At 38.9% G+C, this 22,196-nt stretch overlaps 1 protein-coding gene across 1 annotated transcript in view; it reads right to left on the minus strand.

The window, feature by feature from the left end:
* The window catches only part of HACD2 (3-hydroxyacyl-CoA dehydratase 2), an 88,418-nt gene extending 68,653 nt beyond the window's left edge, over positions 1 to 19,765 (minus strand). Inside the window, exons 1-3 of the mRNA XM_010970916.3 lie at positions 19,549 to 19,765; positions 16,758 to 16,875; positions 1,579 to 1,597 (exon numbers count right to left, since the gene is read on the minus strand). Coding sequence (XP_010969218.1) covers positions 1,579 to 1,597; positions 16,758 to 16,875; positions 19,549 to 19,703 — 292 coding nt within the window. The 5' untranslated portion in view covers positions 19,704 to 19,765. The remainder of the gene's footprint in view (positions 1 to 1,578; positions 1,598 to 16,757; positions 16,876 to 19,548) is intronic.
* Positions 19,766 to 22,196: the final 2,431 nt, after the last annotated feature.

Here is a 22,196-nt window from a genome sequence, read left to right on the forward strand (position 1 = left end):
AAAACATATGCTAAAGAAAAAAGGAATCTCGGTATTAAGATACAATGAAATATTAACAAAATAATAATACACATGCTCAGAAAACACGCATCTAAGAGCTTTATACAGAGGCAGCGAAAGTTCAGAGAGTGGGGGAGAATGCAGACACAGGGTTCAGTCATGTGGAGAAGGCCTGACATGGGTCCAGAACTCTCTCTGGCTGAACGTATCCCTCATTCTGCAAATTTCAGCATTTAAGATGGGACAAAACTTTTCACCTCAAAACTATAAAGGACAAAAAGGAAATGTATGTGAGACTATACATTAGCTGAGACCCATACACCATAAAATAAAGTCAGCCTGGTCGGCTCTGGCTCAGACTGGCCAGGGTCCAAGCGAGGCTGCACCATTTACTGGCTTGTGACCTGCGCAGGTCCCTTGCCCTTTTCTGGAAAAGCAGACCATATGATAAATAAGTCTCCAAGCTTCTTTCAAATCTCTTGCTTAAAGGTGCTAAAGCAGCTTCTTAGCCTTCTGAATCATACACTCCTCCGAGCATCTATGAAAGCTATGAGTTCTAACCCCCTTCCAAAAAAACCAAACAAAATTCTACAAATCATTTGAGAAATCCCTGATTGTAGACCTCCTTCTAGTGGGAAAAACAGCCGAAGTGCAAGCCTATATAAGGAAGGTGTCGTCTTCCTTAAAAGTAGTGGTACCATGTCACCCCTTCAAGACCCATAGTGGACAGGTTACTGTGTGCCCACCTGGTCTGTAAGCCTCCTCATTTCTGAGCTCTCTGGTGCCCTAACACAGTGAGTACTCAATTTGTCAGTTATGTTGATCAGGGCCATAGCGGTTTGAATGCATAGTTCCAGAGCTTTCAGACCTTTGGTGCTTCTCAGTGAGTATCAACTTCAGATTCCCTCTCTGAGAGCTAAGTGTGATGCACAGCAACCACTGTGGGCTTACTCTACAGGGTCTGTCAATTGTTTAAAACTGATTTCTGCTTGATTAGGAGTCCAGCCACCACAGACCAGAAGCCATGCCTCAGTTCCAGGGCAGAATATGATGACTGTCCTCCTTCCCTCCAAACGGAAATACACTCTAGCTGCTTTCAGTAGAAATCCCTCACCATTTGTAAAACCCTTCGTACTTAGACTTTCCAGTCCTTCTCACACGTTAAATATTCATCTGGGAGATAGGCAATACAAGCAGTACTCCATTTTAAGAGATAAGGAAAGAGAATATAACATTTAAGTGATCAGAGAGGGCTTTCAACAAAGCCTAGCACTCCAAGCCACATTTTTATAAATATGCTAGTGTTTCTCTATTTCCCCTGTACTGAGAACGTAAGAGAGGCCTCTTGAAATTGACAGAGCAAAACAGCTATGACATTTAATACAGTGTTCAGTGATAACATCTAAATAGTATCTATGGTTTTAGAAATCAAAAGCCTAAGAAATTTTATATATAATGATTAAACAGTTTAGGTTTTTTCAATATTCAACCAGAATCTGATTAAAAATCTGACTTAAAAAAGGCAGAATCCAGTGTACATAAGTGACAGGGGTAAGGAGGGAGAAATTCCATACTTACCTATTGCACAATGTAAAATCTAGAGAGAAAAAAAGGGGGAAAAAGAGAATTAGTAAAAATCAATAATATTAGTTTTACTTCATATAAACGAGCCTTTCAGTAAGAATAGAGCAATGTCTGCCAGCAGAACTGTATTTGAAGAATGAACATTCAGCTTTTAAACTTGGCTAAAGGCTATTTAACAAAATGCAAGTTCTTGTTTGTATTTTGTTTGTTCATTTTTAGTTTGTGTGTCTGTAGGAGATTTCCTAAGGAGTAACTCTCACCCAGTAGTTTATCAGATGCCAAGGAACTCTTTCCTAATACACGAACTGGTAAGAGCAATACGTGTACATCTCCCATGTTCCATATTCTACAGGAGAGCAACGTCGCAGACTACGGAACCAGGGTCTGAGAGCCTCTTCATGCCCAGCAGGCTCATCAGTACAGACATTCATTCCACAAAGCTCTGCCCCTGGACTCCACCTGATCTCATCCCATGACCTCATTACAGGGGCGTTCCCAGTCCAATCTCTAACCCCGGAACTCTGAGCTCCAGGCCCACATTCCTTTGGACATCTCCATCTGTGTGTATCAGCAGCATCCCAAACATGGCATGCTCAACAGGAAGCTCACCCTTTCCTTCCTTCTTACCTACCATGCCTCTTGATCCCCAACCTCCCACTGTCAGATTCAACTGCTCTTTCCTTTCCCTCACTCTCAACTCAAATAGGTTTCCAAGTCCTGCCAATGCTTCCTAGTTTTTTTTATCTCCAGTGCACGGGTGAGATCTCTATCTCCTCTCCATTTCAATGGTCGTCTAGCCAGTGAATTAGGTTTTTCCAAATCCCCTTCCAATTCATCCAGTAACAACTATTGCGGTGTATTTTAGAATTTACATTTCCCTAGCCATCATTGTGTTGTTTGAACCTAACAATAATCCTGAAAGATGGGCAGGACAGATATCTCTACTTGCAGATGAGAAAACTAAGGCTAAGAAGAGCTGCTCTACTTGACCAAAATAGTAAGTAATGTCCAGGATCAAAAACCTAGGTTTTATTTCTACTCTACTTTGCTTTTTCTATAATATTATTACACTGTACATTAGTTATGTCTACAGAAGCCACAACGTGACAAGACTTAGCTTTATCTAAAATATGCCTAAATAAAACTCTGTACTCAAGTCTATTATTTCACTAAGCTTTTTTGAAGGGAGGGGGACAAGGGACAGCTTGGATTAAAAAATCAAGCTGCACAAATCTGTTGATAACTGATAAAAGAACAAAAGAATTACTAGACTGCAAATCTTATATTTTTCAAAAGAAAACACTGCTAAGAATCTCAAATGTCTGAATGTTACAAGATAAGCTGAACCTCTTGCTGCAAAGTTGAGGAAAACTAAGATACGTGCTGATTAAAATGAAATGGAATGAAAGATGAGTGATGAGCATCCCCTGAGATACGACAGAAAACCTATTCCATTCATGTATGTAGCAAGACATCCAGGCTGCTGATGTACAACAGGACACTGCAGAACAGGATATGTAACACTCAAGGCCCATCAAGATTTCTTTGTGTGACAGAACAGATCTTAGTCCTTTTAGACCCAATCTCCCCAATAGAATCACATGTATTTTATGATGCCTCCTTTACTAACCTGAAGTAAAATTCATAGATGATAAAACTTACCTACACAAAAATTAAAACAAACAACGTCCTAACTGGTATATAAAGAAGAAATAAAAAGAAAGTTGTATATTTTAAAAAATATGTATTTCCACACTTAACTGCTTGGGACATAATGACGTAATGAAGCAGTCAGACGTATGTACCAACTTAGGGTGAATAAATTTGAATTTAAAAGTAAGAGTATCAGAAAGCACTCCGGACAAGTATAGGAAAATAAAAGAGCAGAGGTACAGACCAACACTAGTAAAATAGTATTAAGATAATAATGGACATAGGGAAATAGTCTTAACTGAAGTTAAAATCATATGCCAAGTAAATAACAAAGCAGAGAAAACGAAGAAGCACGACATCGTCATGAATGAAGCTAGGTCTTATTTGTAAGTGTGGAGTCAAAATAATCCCCTAGATTATGTCTTGGGATAGGGTAGGAAGGCAGAATCACCGAAAATTTGTCCTTCTGCCTTGAAATGCCACTGAGACGTAAAATCTGTCTAGTCTGTAAAAAGAACTTGCAGATAACATTCTTTGAATGGTGCAAAAAAGAAAAAAAGATGGATTAGACAAAAAACAGTAAAGCAAGAGACGATAAAGTAGTTGTATAATAGACTAGGGATAGTTTTAGGATAAAACTGAAAAGATGTAGTGATTTTAAAAAAGATAATATAAAATATTATTAAAATAGTTGTATTAAAGAAACAGAATGAGATCCCTGCATTTCACATCTCCGTTTAAGTCTGAACAGGAATCTCAAATTTATTTCGTATTTTCAATCAGTTTCACTGCTCTTGCAGTAATAACCCTATTGCACTGAAGTCTCTGTCAACTAAATATGCAAGCTGGAAATGTTACAATGCTTACAGAACAGAATGTGCAGAGTGAACAAATTACTCAATTATTTTGAGATGATATCTTTATTTGACTTGGGTTCACTTTTTTTTTCCATATAAAGGGGAGTATTTATTTATTTATTTATTTATTTATTTATTTATTTATAACTTTTTTTTATTGAGTAATAGTCATTTTACAATACTGTGTCAAATTCCAGTGTAGAGCACATTTTTTCAGTTATACATGAACATACATATATTCATTGTCACATTTTTTTTTCGCTGTGAGCTACCACAAGAACTTGTATATATTTCCCTGTGCTATACAATATAATCTTGTTTATCTATTCTACATTTTAAAATCCCAGTCTATCCCTTCCCAGCCCCCGCCCCCTTGGCAACCACAGGCTTGTATTCTATGTCTATGAGTCTGTTTCTGTTTTGTCTGTTTGTTTGTTTTTTGATTCCACATAAGAGTGATCGCATATGGTATTTTTCTTTCTCTTTCTGGCTTACTTCACTTAAAATGACATTCTCCAGAAACATCCATGTTGCTGCAAATGGCGTTCTGTTGTCGGGTTTTGCGGCTGAATAGTATTCCATTATATAAATATATCACACCTTCTTTATCCAGTCATCTGTTGATGGACATCTAGGCTGCTTCCATGTCTTGGCTATTGTAAATAGTGCTGCTATGAACATTCGGGTGCAGGTGTCATTTTGAAGTAGGGTTCCTTCTGGATATATGCCCAGGAGTGGGATTCCTGGGTCCTATCATAAGTCTATTCCTAGTCTTTTGAGGAATCTCCATACTGTCTTCCACAGTGGCTTTCCTTGCTTCCCTCTCCCACTCTTAATGATTTAGATGTCTTCTTTTAAAATTTTGTGTTTATCCTATTTGTAATTCATGGTAGTTATCTCCTTTCCAGTTATGAGTTTCTCATTTTTGTAGCATCCTGCTTCTTTTCTATTTAGAGTAGACCTGTCAATACTCCTTTTAGCGTGGGTTTAGTGTTGCTAAACTCTTTCAGTTTTTGCTTGTCTCTGAAGTTCTTTCTCTCTCCTTCTATTCTAAAGGATACCCTTGCTGGATAGAGTATCCTAGGCTGCATCTTTTCTTCATTCAGGACTTTGAATGTATCTTGCCACTCCCTTCTGGCCTGTAGTGTTTGTGTAGAGAAATCAGCTGAGAGCCTTATGGGGCTTCCCTTGTAACTCACTCTTTGTTTTTCTCTTGCTGCCTTTAGGGTCATTTCTTTATCCTTTACTCTGGCCATCTTGATGATGATATGTCTTGGTGTGGGTCTGTTTGGGTTCTTCCTGTTTGGGACCCTCTGAGCCTCCTGTACTTGGATATCTGATTCCTTCTTTAGGTTTGGGAAGTTTTCAGTCATGATTTCTTCAAATACCTTTTCAATCCCCTTTGTTCTTTCTTCTCCTTCTGGAGCCCCTATTATGCGTAGATTGGCACGCTTTATATTATCCTATAGGTCCCTTATATTGTTTTAATTGTTTTTATTTGTTTTTCTCTCAGCTGTTCTGATTGGGTGCTTTCTGTTGTCCTGTCTTCTAGGTCACTTATTCGTTCCTCTACATTTTCTAGTCTGCTTTGCACAGCCTTTAGGTCAGCTCTCATCTCAGCAAATGAATTTACTAATTCTACTTGGTTCTTCTTTATAGTTTCTATTTCATTTTTTACATATTTTATATCTCTAAACACTATTTCTTTTAGTTCCTTCAGTACTTTGATCACTCCTTTTTTGAAATCTTGATCTAAGTAGGCCATCAATGTCTGTTTCCTTGATCATGCTTTCAGGGGATTTCTCTTGATCTTTTAATTGGGAGTGGTTCCTCTGCTTCTTCATCTTGCTCCTACCTCTCTGGCACTGTGGCCAGAGAGCGGGCGGGTCACTCCTCCTCTGGATGCTGCAGTCAGATGCTGTGCTCGAGCGAGGCAGGTGGGTGGATAGTGCCCCTCCAGGCACCGTGGTCAGCTGCTGCATTCCTGCCGGAAAGGTGGGTGGCCGCCTGCCCTCTCCCAACGCCAGTGTCTCCATTGCTCTGTGCAGCTCAGGTCAGCACCCCCATAGGCGGGCTCGGGGAAGACCGTGGAACAGCCCTGCCCCTGCTCTGTGCCAAATCTCAGCTCCTTGTTTGTCTTGGCAGCCCGAGTTCTCTGAGGTGCCAGGGCAGAAAGATACTATCTGCCTCTGGCTGTCAACAAGTCTCAGTCCTGCCCAGGAGGTTGCGGAGCCCCATGTTGCGGATTCAGGTCTCGGACCCACCCCTGCCTGGGTGCTGCGCATAGGACGAGTGCTGTTTTAAGCTGCTAAGTTTATGATATTTTGTCATGCAGCAAGAGAAAATATAAAACAAACTTCTTCTAACTTAATAGGCTTTTTGTTTAATTTCTCATGAAGATTTTTTAGTGTTAGTATGTACTACAAAACTATCAAGTTTATATTTGTGTAGGGGTCAGCCCATGGTATATACACAAAAGTCAGGGGGTTACAGAACAAACCTTCACTGCAAAATACCCTCACAACTTTCCAAAGCACATTCTAGAGGGGTTGTGTTGCTCTTGTTGAGATCTACTGAGAATCACTGGACTAAAATAAGCATACATCATCGGAATAAATTCAGAAGACCTGCCATATTCAAAATCTCCCTTGAAAATATGTCATAATTTTCTCTCTCCTCTTGAACCCTTTCCATTTCCACCTACTGGCAATAAGCTCATTTTAGTTTAAAAATTCAACCTCAATGTTGAATGTCATTTTTCACAACAAGCTATTTGGAAACATCTTTTTTGAAAAAGTTTCTAAGCCTTGCACTAAGGAAATTATTTTTGTAAGTTACAAACAAATTTGTTCAGTTTCATTTTTTAAAGAAGACTTCACTTTTTAAAGAGTAGTTTTAGGTTCACAGCAAAATTGAGAGGAAGGTACAGATTTCCCATATACTCCTTGCCCTGACTCACACATAGCCTCCCCAACTATCCACATCCCTTATCAGAGTGGTACATTTGTTACAATTAATGAACCAACACTGACATCATTCAGAGTCCACAGCTGAGGGTTCAGTGTTGCTTTTGTACATTCTATGGGCTTGGACAAATGTATAATGACATGTGCCCACCATTACAGTATTATACAGAGTAGTTCACTGCCCTCAAAGTCTTCTGTGCTGTCTACTTACCCTTCAGTTTCATTTTTAATCCAAGGTAAAACAACAACAACAAAGTCCAAAAAAGTTTAGCAAGTCTCAAGAGGAATAGGAACCCAAGCAGCTTTCATTCATGAATTTATTCATTCTGCTACCTTGAGTTCCAATTCTGTCTTTCAATTAGAAATTCCAGATTCTTGCGGGAAAGTCTGACCAGTCCAGTTTGGGCCAGGTGCGCACTCCTGGATCAGCCACCTATGGCCTGAGAGGTAGTTAGGGGTATATGCAGCTATGTGTCTAGTACAACTGGGAAAACTTCCAGAGAGAATAAAATCCCCTGAGCTGGGCAGCTCTACAAGGCATGACTACTACACTCACATTACTGTGGAGAGGGCCAGAGCTAATTTGGGTTATGTCTACCAGTATTTGGCTAGTTTTATCACACTATACATATGTATGATTCAATTTTATCTAATAATACCTATATACCTATATAATACCTATATAATAACATGTAGCCTTGAAAGACAGACACCAATAATGTTAACAGTGGTTATCTTTAGGTAGTAAGTTTATGACAAGAATGCTCTTCTTTCTTTATATTTATCTGGATTTTTTTTCTACAATGAATATATAGCACTTATGATCAGAGAGGAACACCTTTCCCCTCTCCTGTGGCTTCATAATGCTTTTCTCCCAAATATTTCTGGTCTTTCCCCACCTGTTAATCACTTTACCCCGGAAAGGAAGGATGAGTCAACTGAGCAGTAGATTTGGTTAAAATAAATGGGGCGTGTTCAACTCGGCTCCACCCTACGGTTTCCACAAAGAACCCTGAGTTCTCTTGTTTCCTCCATGCTGCCCTGGCCGCTTGCTGCCTGGAGCCAGCAGACTGGTGAGTCTAATTCTGGAGTTCAAACCCATTTGGCTTGCACACTAATGTATAGCCTCCAGCTAGGCCTCTATGACTAATACAGGTAATTTTTAGGATCCTTATGCTATTCCCCTGAGTTGTCAACGTTCAGAACATAAGTAAGAAAAAGAGGGTATTTACTGGGCTCTCTCAAAGGTTTCAGTCCAAATTTGTCTTCAAAATCCTTTTATACCCATGTTTAAAAGAGGAAATAGGTAAAATTTCCTTAATTACCATTATTTTTTCTGTCACTTAATCATACCTTTCATGCTATATTCTGTAATTTTTTTAATCATTGCCTGCTTTATTTTCATATTCTGATTATAAAATATTAAAGCCTCATAGAACTTAAAACTGGGAAAAAATGCTAAGATCATCTAATCCAGCATATTCACTGCAGAGAGGTTGAGACCAAGTGGCAAAATCAAGACTTAGTACCCAAATTTCTCATCTCCAGTGTTCTTTTACATATGCTGTGACTCCTCTCAAGTACAATTCTATTTTTAATTCTTTAGCCATTTCTGCCAGCTTTTCTATGATAATCATTCACCCATCAACACATTCTACCAGCATGTGTCTCCCATGTTCCTTCTGTATGACAAATTGTGAACTTGGCAAGTTTCTCTTTGGCTTCTGCTCTAAAATCAACTTTATCTTATGCTGTGACTAGACAGTCTTGCTTTTCTGGTATGCTTGGTCCTAGGAATTGGTCTGTCCTTTAGTAAGTGTAAATCAGTCTTTTAAAGGCAACAGATTGTAGAATTTTGCTTTTTAAACTAGTAACCACCACTCTACCTTTTTATTTTGATAAAATTAATGAGTCTATTTACATAAACATTAGAAACAATGCATTTGTGCTATACTCGATCATCCTATAGGTTTGTTATCATTGCTACTATCTTTTTCTTTTTTTAACAGATGTAAATTCTGTACTTCACTTTAAATCAAAAGATAACCTATCTAAGCTGTCTATTTTCTTTCTTTTTCAAAAAACTTTTTAATCTTATTTTCCTCATTCACTTTGTTTTCTATTATATTTTATTACATACTTATGTTATATCACATCTTTCCTTTTTAATTTTAAGATTCACAAAGTGATATGTAAAAGCACACTAAAGTGTATAGAATAAAAAGCAGAAATTTCCTTTTATTCCCCCCAAATACCACAACCCTCCACAAAGGTAAACACTAGTTAGTAATAGTCTGATATGTATCCTTCCACACCTTTTCCAATATCTGCAATTTGTTTTTCTCTTGATTTTCCTAACCTGAAAACCTCGCCACACTTTCATAATTATTCTCATTATTTTCATCATATGAATTAAGAAGTCTATAAACTCTGTTGTGACTTAAAATTTATAGCACTAAATTTGTCTTCCTTTGTTTACCTTCCTACCCACTTCATTTTACCCTGGTAAAATCTGAAATCTCTTATGAAATTCCACATGGACACCATGCAATCTGTATCATGGTCTAAAGCTTTGCTATCAATGCAGTGGTTACTGGCCACATGTGCCCATTTAAATTTAAGTTAAAAACAAATAAAACTAACAACTCAGCTCAACAGCCACATGTGACTAGCGGCTACTGTATCAGACAGCACAGATTTGGAACATGATCATTGCAGAAAGTTCTACTGGATAGTGCTAGTCTAAAGACCTGATTAATTTTATTTACTTATACAACAGTGAAAAATCCCTTGCTAATGTTCTTTCAAAGTTCTATTACTTTTTGTAGGTATTTTCAAAATGTTTCTAACCGTATGAAAAACTAAAAATAGAGTTACCGTATGATCCAGCAACCCCACTCCTGGACATATATCTGGAGAAAACTCCAACTTGAAAATATACATGCACCCCAATGTTCAAAGCAGCACTATTTACAACAGCCATGATGTGGAAGCAACCTAAATGTCCATCGACAGATGACTGGATAAAGAAGCTATGGTATATATACACAATGGAATACTACTCAGCCACAAAGAAGAATGAAACAATGCCATTTGCAGCAACAGGGATGAACCTAGAGATCACCACATTAAGTGAAGTAAGTCAGACAGAGAAAGACAAATACCATATGATATCACTTATTATGTGGAATCTAAAAAAATGACACAAATGAACTTATTTACAAAACAGAAACAGACTCACAGACATAGAAAACAAACTTATGGTTACCAAAGGGGAAGGGAGGGAGAGGGATAAACTGGGAGTATGGGATTAACAGATACAAACTACTATATACAAAATAAACAAGGTTCTACCGCATAACACAGGGGAAAATATTCAATAGCTTCTAATAGCCTATAATAAAAATATGAAAAAGAATATATATACATGTAACTGAATCACTATGCTGTACACCATAAACTAACACAACATTGTTTATCAACTATACTTCAATTTTTTTAAAAAAGTCTCCATCTGTAGGAAACCGCATGGTCTATTATTCAGGAATCTGATGCTTTTTCCTAGCTTCATGTGAATTTTTTTATTTTTCAAAGTCTAAGGTTCCAAGTTATTTTACTATTATATTTTAAGATTTTTTTTTTTCTGCTGTTTCACATACCTTTTAAATTTAAAAATTTAACAAATAAGTGTCCAGGAAAGGAAGGACCTATTTCAAGAAACAGATCCTCTGTGGGACTTCATATACTCCCAATAACCACACTGAGATGGGCTTTCAGTTCAGAAGAGTTTTCTAGAATTTTGCCTGACTGTTCTGAGTTATGCGTTTCAATCTTCTCCACTTCTGGTAGCCTTACTTTTTGACAGGCTGTATACTTCAATCTGTTTTCTAGATTTCTTGGTTCTACTCTACTACTACTCTGTCAAGTTTCACTACTCTTCCTGTGTATTTTGCTTTTCTGCTGGACAGTCACTCATGCATTAGCTAGTCCCTCAACACATAATATCTCTGATATGCTTGGCACTACCTATTTTGTAATGTCCTGTTTTACATTCAAAGGGTACACTATGAACAGTTCCGACGGATTCCGCTCTCAGACTGTAACTGAGAACTCCTGCCTTTCTTGACCCTTCAATATGTATCACCTATTTCTCTGCATTGTGGTCTCCTTCCTGCCCTGAACGGCCACTATTGATATTTTCAGTTCTTTTTTTTAAATTTCAGCACATTCCTTTCTACAGCGTTACCTGTCTTCTCTGAATACCATATCAATTTGCTTCTATTTGCCTGAGTTGTCAAGCAGTGAGGCCTGTGTGGGTGGACTCCTGTTTTCCACAGTCTCCCTCTTCTGTTCTCATGTTGTGACACTCATTAACTATACCTAAGTTCTATTTCCCTCTGGTTTTCTGAAGCTGGTTTGTCAGGGTTTGTTGTCATTCCTGTTTGTGTTAGGTAACCCCACTATAACTCGCTCTGCTAGCTTTCCAGAAGTCTCTTTTAGAGGTGTGTTTTCTCCAAACAAGTCCTCAGAATAAAGGTAGTCTAAAATGTGCATACAGCTTGTGTTCAGGAGCTCCTTTTAAAAATTATTATTATTGAGAAATCAGCATGTTTTCCCAAGGAGGAAAAATATTACAGATGATACTTATGTCCCCAGAAGAGTTTAGAAAAGCAAACTTACCATATAATGTGCCTAAAGTGTATAACTGTATTAATAACGCCACAGAGCCCAACCACCTAGTATCTATGTGGAAAAAAATCATCCAGTAATTGAGGTAAAAAGACAAAACCTGGCAGGGAGACGAGATGGGAACCCTCTTCTTAAGGACATTACAGGTTCTCAACAGTTTGCTATATTTTAGAAAACATCCAAACTCAGTTTCCTAAATATTTCATTAAAGGACCTGAAGAGAGTTGTGAGGTGAGGCATGATGAGTTAGACCAGAATATAGGGATTGGGCTTAGGAAACGACAAAAGCTGTCTCCTCTCCTTCACCACTTCTCCAGAACCAGATCTGCTTTTCAGATCCAGCCCTAAATCAACTCTAGGAAAAGATAACAAGTGAAATCTGTTTTTTCCTTCTTTCTGTAAATGAGAGAGTTCCAAGCATTAGAAATACCTGGAAGAGAATGAGACGGAAAGGGAGTGCCTGTGGTCCATTAGCCATTCAAAGATGGACACTGGCAGGAAAATGATACATAGAGCAATGTACATAGGTTGAAGATGGTTTGTATCAGTCTCAACAATTAATGACTTCGCAGAGCCATACTTAACCTATTGGAATCCTCACTGTCAATGACAGAGGCACATCCACTTACGAGTATTTGAAAGTGTCTTTGCTATAATCACAGTCTTATGTTAACTAAATCTATTTAGAAATCCAAATTCTCTTAGAAATAATTTTAAAGTGCCATAAAATGGCATCAATCCACTAACTTCTAATCTTCACCTCACCTCTAACAAAGCTAGAAAGATAGTCTGTCCTTATCCATGAATATCATGGATCCAAAAAAAAAGAATGAACTAAAAAGAAATCTTACCCATAGCTCATTACAGATGAATGGCATTTAAAAAAAATTGAGATATAATTCACACATCAGAAAATTTACCTATTTAAAGTGTATAATTCAGTGATTTTTAATTATATTCCCAAGGTTGTGCAACTACACCATCATCTAACTCAAGAATATTTTCATCACCTTAAAAAGAAATCCTGTACCCATTGGCAGTCACTCCCCATTCTCTCCTCCCTACAACCCATTGTAACCATTAATCTACTATCTCTATGAATTTGCCTATTCTGGACATTTCATATAAATGGAATCAAACAACATGTGGCTTTTTGTTTCTGGCTTCTTTCACAAAGCATGTTTTAAAGATTCATCCATGTTATAACAAGTACCAGTAATTTATTCATTTTATGGTATGAAGATTATTTTATTTATTTATGAATGGCATTTAAAAATATGTTTTTGCTAGCTATGTTAATTAGCTCTCAGGATTACTCAAGATTCAACTCAAGACACACTGTATGTATTCACACACTGATCTCTTGGCCCACAAAGTTATAAGTATTTTACTTTCTATCAATTTACAAATCATTGCATACATTATCATCTTCACTGTACTGTGTCCCTGTACTTTGGTAAATATTTCGTGGGCTTGCTGCCTAGCTCCACTTTTCTCTTCTCTCTAACTTCTCTATGGTTAATGTGATCTGCTCTTGTCCATAGGTGACTGGTCCAGGAATAAGCACCTGATTCAAACTAGACAAATTAGGCCCTTCATCCAGAATATGGAAATGAAAATAAAAGATTGTTTTTAATTAGCTGCTCTCTTGACAGCAGAAATAATCTCAGGAGTTTTCTGTTACCATTGTCTGCCATGTAGACTAAGAAACCAAAAAACCAGTCTGCAAGAAGAGAGGAATCAGAGAAAGAGGAGCTAGTAGAGAGAAAGAACTCTGATCACAGACAAAGAAAGAGGACAGCAAAGACAAGAGACAATGCAAGAGCTCCTGGGATCCCTTTGGTGCTCCAGGCCATTCCTAAGGCCCAGCTGCATCCCTGCCCTGGATTCCATTGGACATACTATAACTTATAGTCAATTCCCCTTACAGTTTAAGTCAGTTAAGAAGGTTTCTATAATCTCCATGCAAGGACCCTAATATAATCATCTACCCAGTAAGATTTTAATGTCTTTATTAGTGAGGGCTCAACCGCCACAGCACCCATTACAGCGACTCAAACACATACTTAATGATCACTTGTGGAATATTTTGAAAAATTACCTATAAAAAATACTCAAGACATTCTTGGATGAGTATGGGGGGTGGAATTAGGATTTCTGTCTATTTTATTAAAAAGCTAAATTATTTTATCACAAACAATATATCTTTATACCTGTTTTATAAAAAAATCATTTAATTTCCTCAGAAACTAAATTGTTTTTCTGTATTACACTACTACATGCTCATTCACATTTGCTTAGTAAATATTCTTAAATTTTTGAAAAAGCAGAAGTGTTATATTTTCCTAAGAGGATATGAAGTTTCTTGAAAACTAGTAATCTCTACTTCCTTTTTCAGCAAACTCCACAGAACCTTCTAAAGAATACTCATACAGATTATTATTCAGAATATTCATACAGAGATATGAATAGCTGACCTCCCTGGACTCATTTTTTTCCTCCTATAAACAGGATATACTGTCAAGCACTAATAATTCCCATAAGGATAACCTACCTGTAATTAAACAACACTAAGCACATGTAATTATTACACCATGCAGGTTGGGTAGGCAATTCCTTAACGGACAGCTTAGGAAATGCAGTTCTAGTGAGTCTGCTCTCTTGTTCCAGGTTGAGAGCTCTACTACCATCACTACCATCTGCAAAGCTAATTCCCAGCAGATTCCTGGGAGTCATCATTCATTTTGTGGAGTCCTTTTCCCAAAATCAAATCCAGGATTTGTCACCTAATTGGTTCTTAATGGGGATAACAAAGATAAAACCAAAACTCCAAAATATTTTCTTAAATTCCTATCAAAAATTCTACAGGGATAAACAGACTAATCCTTCCAAGTCTGAGACTTAGTTCCCAAGTGGATACGGTATCACACTATATAATGTCACTACCTTCCCTAAGGTATCATTACATTAAAAAAAATTATTTATTTTTATTGAAGTATAGTTGATTTACAATGTTCTATTAGTTTCAGGTGTACAGCAAAGTGGGTCAGTTATGTATATGCATATATATATTCTTTTTCAGATTCTTTTCCATTAAAGCTTATTACAATATATTGAATATAGTTCCTGGTGCTATACAGTAGGTCCTTGTTTATCTATTTTACACACAGTAGTGTATATATGTTAATCCCAAACTCCTAATTTATCCCTCCTCTGACCCCCTACCCTCTGGTAACCATAGTTTGTTTTCTGTCTGTGAGTCTATTTCCGTTTTGTAAATAAGCTCATTTGTATCATTTTTAAAAAATACATTCCACATATAAGTGAAGGATATCCCTAAATTTCAAAAATTATACCTCTAATATTACCAAGTCTTACAGAGACATAATCACGTTTAAATTATTATTAAATTACTGAAGTATTCCAGTTGGGTACAACATCTTACTGTATCAAGCACTGAGGCCATTTCTGATGGTTTTGACCCCTAACTTGCATCTCTGTAGCTTGAGAGAACTATGAGACCAAAGCTCTAAGAGACAAGTGCTACTTATGTACTAATGCCCCTTTCCAAAAAAAAAATTTAAGCCTCAGTTTAAAATATGGCCCACACTAGAATTTGCTAAAGTTTCCTCAAATTCAAACTGTTAGGGCAGAAAGGGACTTTACAGATCTACTTTAGTCTAATTATTTAACTAATGAGAAAATGAGGTGGACAAGAGTTGCCCAAATTCACAAAGTAAGTTGGTAAAATCAGCATGCTTAGAACAAGGACACTCAGACTCCAGCTGGAAGCTCATTTCATCATACCATCTACCTTAAATGTACAAGTATGGACAGTATTGAAATCTCTCTGCTCTCTGAGAGAAACAAATCAAAAATTACAACTTTCTGCTTTCAGACATGAGGGTGACAAGTTGAGGTAATACATCTTATTTCATGGAGATATTTCTTAAATATCCTTCTGAATGTTCCAACAGGCTTGGCCTAGAGGCTAAACGAAATGAAACTGAATACCAGGTCTCTATGCAACCTGAAGATCTTTCACCACAATGAACTTGGCAGCTGTTGTGTGTGCCCAAAGCTATCCCATCCCCCTTTTCCATTAACAAAGTCTACAATCCCGTGGCCAGAGGACGGGCATGTGTCCTAAGCCTGACTAATCAAGTATCTCACGTCACTGTTAAGAGTGGTTGGTTTAAATAAGGCCAATCAGAATCCTTCCCTAGAAGTGTGACACAGATGAGAAAAATAAACTCTCTCTCGGATTCCCACCATGTGGAGAAGGCAATCTGCAGCAGGAGAACCTAAGACCAATAATCAAATAGAAACTGAGCAGAGATGAGGGAAGGAAAGAGAGTGCAGCAATGTCCAATCTTTGGTTCTCATTCCTGAGCTGGTTCCTTTGATTTTGTGAGCTAACCCTATATCTTTAGCAACTACAGAAGCGAGTAAATTTCTTATTTTTGCTTAAAATAACTTGAATTGGGTTTCCATCACTTGTAACTTAAAAATCCTAACATATGTTTAATCAGGACTAGATATATACATTACCCTTAATACAGAGAAATTAATAAACCATCACTTAAAATATTTTTTGGAGACTTCTAGACAGCCTGTACTGTTTCTTATACCTATCACTCCTGACATCCTACACTGACCAACTTCACTGTTTCCATTATATGCCTGGCTCCTGAGAGTATCTTAGTTTGCTAACACTTTCCTAGGATGTCCTTAGAATTTTTTTTTAAACCTAACATAAACTTGTTTCATTTGATTTCCAATGAAAGTTGAATGTAAAATATATTCCAGGTAACATAAATTAAATGAAATTTTACTTTATCTAGAATGTTGAAAACATAAACTAAGTATCAACATTATGCATAGCATGCTGAGGCAACTCTTCAACATTTAAAGCAAATCCAACAGAAACATGGCTATTTCAATATAATTTGGTAGCTGGTTTTTCATTTGACAACAAAAGAAATCAACAACAAATCTCAGGACCCACCTCCAATAAGGCTCCAGTTTGGAAGAATTTCAAAGGCTTTTCAATGGAATAATAAAGGCTATGATAGCTACCCTTAGCCAGGTATGCTCTGACCAGACCAACGGCTATAACGAGCCACCTAAGAAAAAGAGCAATCAGGAAAAAAAAAAAAAAAAAGGTTAAGTAGGATTATAATATAAAGATATGGCAATGACAGATACTGCTAAAGGTGACCTCAAGAATCAGTGCCCTAGATTTATCAACTACTACTTTCAAGTGCCAACTGTATGTAATGCACAGAAATGTTGCACCACCAACAGCACCCTGCCAAGAGTGCTTTCTGCAAAAGTACAGTGGCACCTCACCCATCTGGAGCTCAGCCTTTTGGCAAATTTGCCTGTTGAGAACAAGGCCAGAGGAAGGGAATAAGCTAAATTAGGTCCTTGAACAGCTAAATCAGGTGCCAGAAAGTCCAAGACAAGAGAAAAATACCACTCAGGGAAAATTTTAAACACCCTGTGCAGTTAAAAGAGTCTGTAATAACAACAGGGTGGAAGGAAGATGTTTTAAACTATTTATACAAGAATCTCACTGAAACATACCCATACTTTAAAATCTATTATTTTAAAAGATTGCAAATGACATACAAATACTTTTTTTTTTAAAGAATACGAGGTTTTATTTTTAGCTGAGTTTCCCAAAATCAATTCAGTAAAGAAAGACTGATATAAAGAAAGATCAATATAAAACACAAAACAGGGAAGCACTTAAGCATATGGCTCAGAACGTTACATTTCTGTTCCACTGTCCTTCAAAATTTTTCTATTCTACTGTCCTTCAAAATCAATTTCCTGAGAAATTTCATTATGGAAAAAGTTCATTATGGAACTTTTTATTTGTTAGGTTCCATAATGAAAAAATAGACCTTTATTAAGGTATGTCTCCTTGAAGGTGGTAATAGATTTATTTATATGTACAATCTTAACTAGGCAATGAGGTATGTGGTCTCTGTTATTTCTAGAAACAAGCAAGAGTTTGTAAAAGAAGAAATTAATTCCTTAATGGTGTAACTGGTCCAGCATTAGCAGCCTCGAAAAAAAAGCTTACTTTATTCTCACAACCCCAACTTCTCTTCCTGATTTAAGACACCACTCCTTACCCTCCACCCCATTCTCTATGTTCATGGCTCAGAAATGAAGACTTCTTTTCCTCTTCCCTAATGTACCTGAAAATCCCTCTCCATTACAATGCTCTCATCAATGCCCTTGCTAAGATGACGAGAATTTTATTTATAAATATACAAACAGATACACACTCCTGAATATTCTTTTAAAATTATACTGCGATCGTTCAGCTGATCAAGAAAATTTGCATCTCTAATATTTCTTCATTGGCCTGTGAGTCAAGAGAAATAGGTTCTAGATCCAGAAATACTACCTGGTTCTTTGACCTCAAGCAAGTCAAGTAAGTTACAACTTCCTGGAGCCTAGGTTTCAGTACTGGCTATTTCTAATACTAGCAATAAAGCCTATGATCCTCTCAAGATATGTTTTTGTGTATGTGTGTGTGTGTGTGTGTATGAAAAAAGGTGCTGAAATGCTAATATGACATTAGTATTTGTATTTTTAAAAGGGTGGTGGTGGTGATGTATACACATATTTGCTTGTATTAGTATCTGAAATATACACAAAATTATCTGCCTTCCAGTTCGAGGAATTCTGGGTGGAACGGAAGGTAAAAGGGAGTATTTTTTTCATTGTACACCCTTGAATATATTTTGGATTTTGCACCTGGACAATGTACTGCCTATTTAAAAAATAAGTAAATAAAACTAGATGTTCATTATACAGTTCTTTAAATTTTTGTTTGAATTTTTTCATAATAAAAGGTTAAGAAAAAACTTTTACAATACAATTTAAAAAGACATAACAAATAATCTGATCCTGTGATCTTCGTCACCAAAAATTACGGGATCAAAAACTGGAAGAACTTTGGAGATCATCTGGCTCAACTCTAGTTTCTACAGGTGAAAAAAATGGAGGCCCAGAGAAATAAAATGATTTATCCAAGATCACACAGCTAGTTCGTGTCACAACTAGAACTAAAAACTCACTGTGACAAGGAATGGAATGAAATGAGAGAGAAACAAGAGGGGGTAAAATCCGTTTCCAGGGTCTATTCCCCTCCTCCCCAGTTACTCTGCCTTCCACCTGCAGTGTTTTCCCCACCCCAATCCATCCTAAAAAGTCTATAAACTCCTCTAAAGCACGCGCCTGCTCATGCCACTGGGCAAAAACTTTGAATGCGTTTCCATTACCTCTCACATTAAAGCTCAGCCTGGAATTTGAAAACAGCCGCCTCAATAAATGGTCACTCTGCAGCCAACGGTCCCTCCACTCCCTTTGCGGGGAAGACCTCGCTATTCGTGACTTGCCGCCTGGGCTCTCTGCGCTGCAGGATCGCCCTGCACACCGCCCTCCAGACCTGGCCCTGTGGCTAGCCCACCTGTCCTCTTAAGGCCCTCCAGACCAGCACCTGGGGAGCCTTCCCCAATCCCTCTTGGAGCCGCGGAACTCCAGCTCGGGGCACACCCGGTGCCGGGGAACTTGCTCGACCCCCGGCCCAGGAGAGAGTTCCGGGCAGGCACCGGGAAGATTCCGCCTCGGTTGCCCTCAGCGCCCAGGTGCCGGGGCCCGGACACCCGCCGCCGGGGCTGCACTGCGCGCGGCGGACTACGCCGGGCCGCTCCGCCGGCCGCAGAGCCCCCTCCCCGGCCAAGCTCTATCCCCGCCTTCCCGGGCCCCAGCCTCACCCCGCGGTCATCACCACATTGTAGATGACCAGGTACGCCGTGGCCAGAGGCCCCGGACCCTTCTTCTTCCGCGAGCCGCTAGCTTCGCCGGCTCCAGCCCGGCCCCCGCCGCCCCCATTCCCTTTCGTCGCTGCAGTCGCCGCCGCTGCCGCCATGTCAAGTGCCGTGAGGCCAGTCTCCTCGCGCGAGCACCACCGCCCGGACTGGGCACTGCAGGGCGGTGGAGGGAGGGACGAGGGGGAGGCGGGGCCGAGGCCGCGGGGCGGAGCCAGGGACAGTACCCACGTCGGCCGCCATTTTGGAGGAGGGCAAAGACTCTCGCGGCGCTCTTTGCCCCTCCGCTCGCCTCAGTTGCCGCCGCCATCTTGGATCAGGGTAATCACCGCCTTCTTTGCGCTGACGATAATAACCTCTCACTCCATCTTGGATTAGGTCAATGTCGCCTTTGGCTGCCCTCGCCAGGCTTGCTGTTTTTACTTCGCCCTCCCTGATTACTCTCTCTCATATAAGTGCCGCCTCTCTGTTGGATTAAGAAAATGTTGCTTTCATTCTCCTTTCTTATCGTCACTTCTCCCAGTGGCAGTATCTTCACCTCTATACACGCGGTTCGAATAACCTGCCATTTTGGGTCGGGGCAATAGACGCTGATTTCGTTTCCCATCATCCCCAGAGGCTGGGGGGAGTTGCTCGTCTTAACTGGTAGATTCTGAAGTAGTAGCCAGGTTGACGGTTCAGTCGCCGCAGGTTTATTACTTTTGCCTTTTGACTTTAAGTTATTCGTACAGTGAAGGTCAACAAGTTTGCCCCTTACCTATACGATGAAAGTCGCACGTTTGGCCTAGGAGCCAGTGTCGTCTGTGAGGGCTTGGAGGTGCCCAAGAGCGTCTTCCAGCTCTAAGCCGCGTGGGCTCGCCCGTCGCCGAGGCAGGACGAGGATGAGGTGATAAGGCTGTCGGCTAAGGGTGAGGTGCAGAGTCCAACGAGCTTTCCACCCACAGTAGCTCAAAATAGAGGGATGTTGGCATATATGGAAAACCTGTCCGCTTAAGGAAAGCGGGACAGCTTGTGGAAACTGCTTCAACCAGCTGACCCCACTTTCCATTCACTGGTTTGTTCTAGGGTTTTTATTTTGGTTTGTAAAAGTCTCCTAACGGTCAGTTTTCACATACTCATAAACATAAATTAATTACTGTACATGCGATGGTATAAAATACTCTTTCCAGCAAGTATTTATGGAGCGTCTGCGAGATTGCTTTGTGGTTCTTGGCACTAAATGAAAGACAAATCCTCCATCTCCCAAAGGTTATATAGAGGGAACCAGATAAAAAGAATATGTATTAGTTGGTGAAAAGTGTTATCAGTTAGGAAGTTGTTGCAGTAATCCAGGCCATAGTGATAGTGGTTTGGGCCAGGGTAGTTACAAATGAGGTGATGAAAACTGAATTGAAATCTGGACATACTTTGGTAGAGCTGCAAGATTTGTTGATATAGTAGATGTGGATTAAGAGGTAAAAGAGACATTATGAGTAACTTTGAATAATTGAGTTGTAGAAGAAGTGATTTTGAAGGCAGAAATCAGCAAGTCTGTTTTTCACTTGTTGAGTTGGAAGTCTGTTAGACATCCAGCTGGAGAGGTTGAGTAGACAACTAGATTTAGACACTGAGGTTGCAGGAAGAAATGTGGACTAGAGATATAAATCTGAGAGTCATCAGGGTTGGGAAGCTATTTAGAGTCATGACACATCTAGAGATTGAGGTATAGCAACTAAACAATGGTCAGAGCCTGATCCTTACAGTCCCACAGGTTGTGCAGAGATCCTGTTGCCTGATTGTCCTAACTTCTTTTAAAGAGCAAGTTGGTGTACTCGAATTACAGACTGATCAGAGGGGAAAAAAATTGCAAAGGAAATAAAGAAGTGAGCCATCTTGCAAAGCAAATAATCACCCGTCTAAAAGCTTCTTTCATTCGTTTAATGATTTTTCCCCCAATATAACCTACTTAGTGGGAAAGTAGGAGGCAGGAATGCATGAAGCTCTGTCTGTTGGAAATCAATTTAAAACTCAGTGTATCTTCTTACAGTTGCTTAGGCCCAGCTCCAGCCTGTTCCCTACAGTACAGTCACAGTGATCTTTTCCAAATACAAACTTGTTCATATCTACTACCTCTCCCCTCTCCACTCCTTTAAGACATTTAAGTGGCTTTTAAAGGCAATTAAGATAAAGTATAAAATATTTAACGGGACCTACAATAATGTGCATGGTCTTGCCCCTACCTGCTTCTTTAGTCTCAGTCACACCATGCTCTCCCTAGGCATACTGGCTTTATCTTAGGTCTTCCAGTGAGTGATGAGCCTTTCTACCACAGGGACTTTGAACTTGTTATTGTGTCTACCTAGAATCTTTATTCCTATCTTCCTCCTGACCTAAATTCACCATCAGTTTCCCTTAACTGGAATGAATCATTCTACTTTCCATAGTCTCCATGTACTTCCTCTCATGACATAGACCATGGTAATTCTGTATTTACTTGTGTGATTTCTCTCCCTCACTAGACTACAAGTTTATAAGAAAGGAGCAGGGTATTTTCTTGGTGGTAGTGGTTTGTTTGAGTTGTTTGTGTTTGTGTTTTTCCCCCTCATTGCCTGACA

The sequence above is a fragment of the Camelus bactrianus genome, chromosome 1 (assembly GCF_048773025.1).
Source record: "Camelus bactrianus isolate YW-2024 breed Bactrian camel chromosome 1, ASM4877302v1, whole genome shotgun sequence".
Lineage (NCBI taxonomy): Eukaryota > Metazoa > Chordata > Mammalia > Artiodactyla > Camelidae > Camelus > Camelus bactrianus.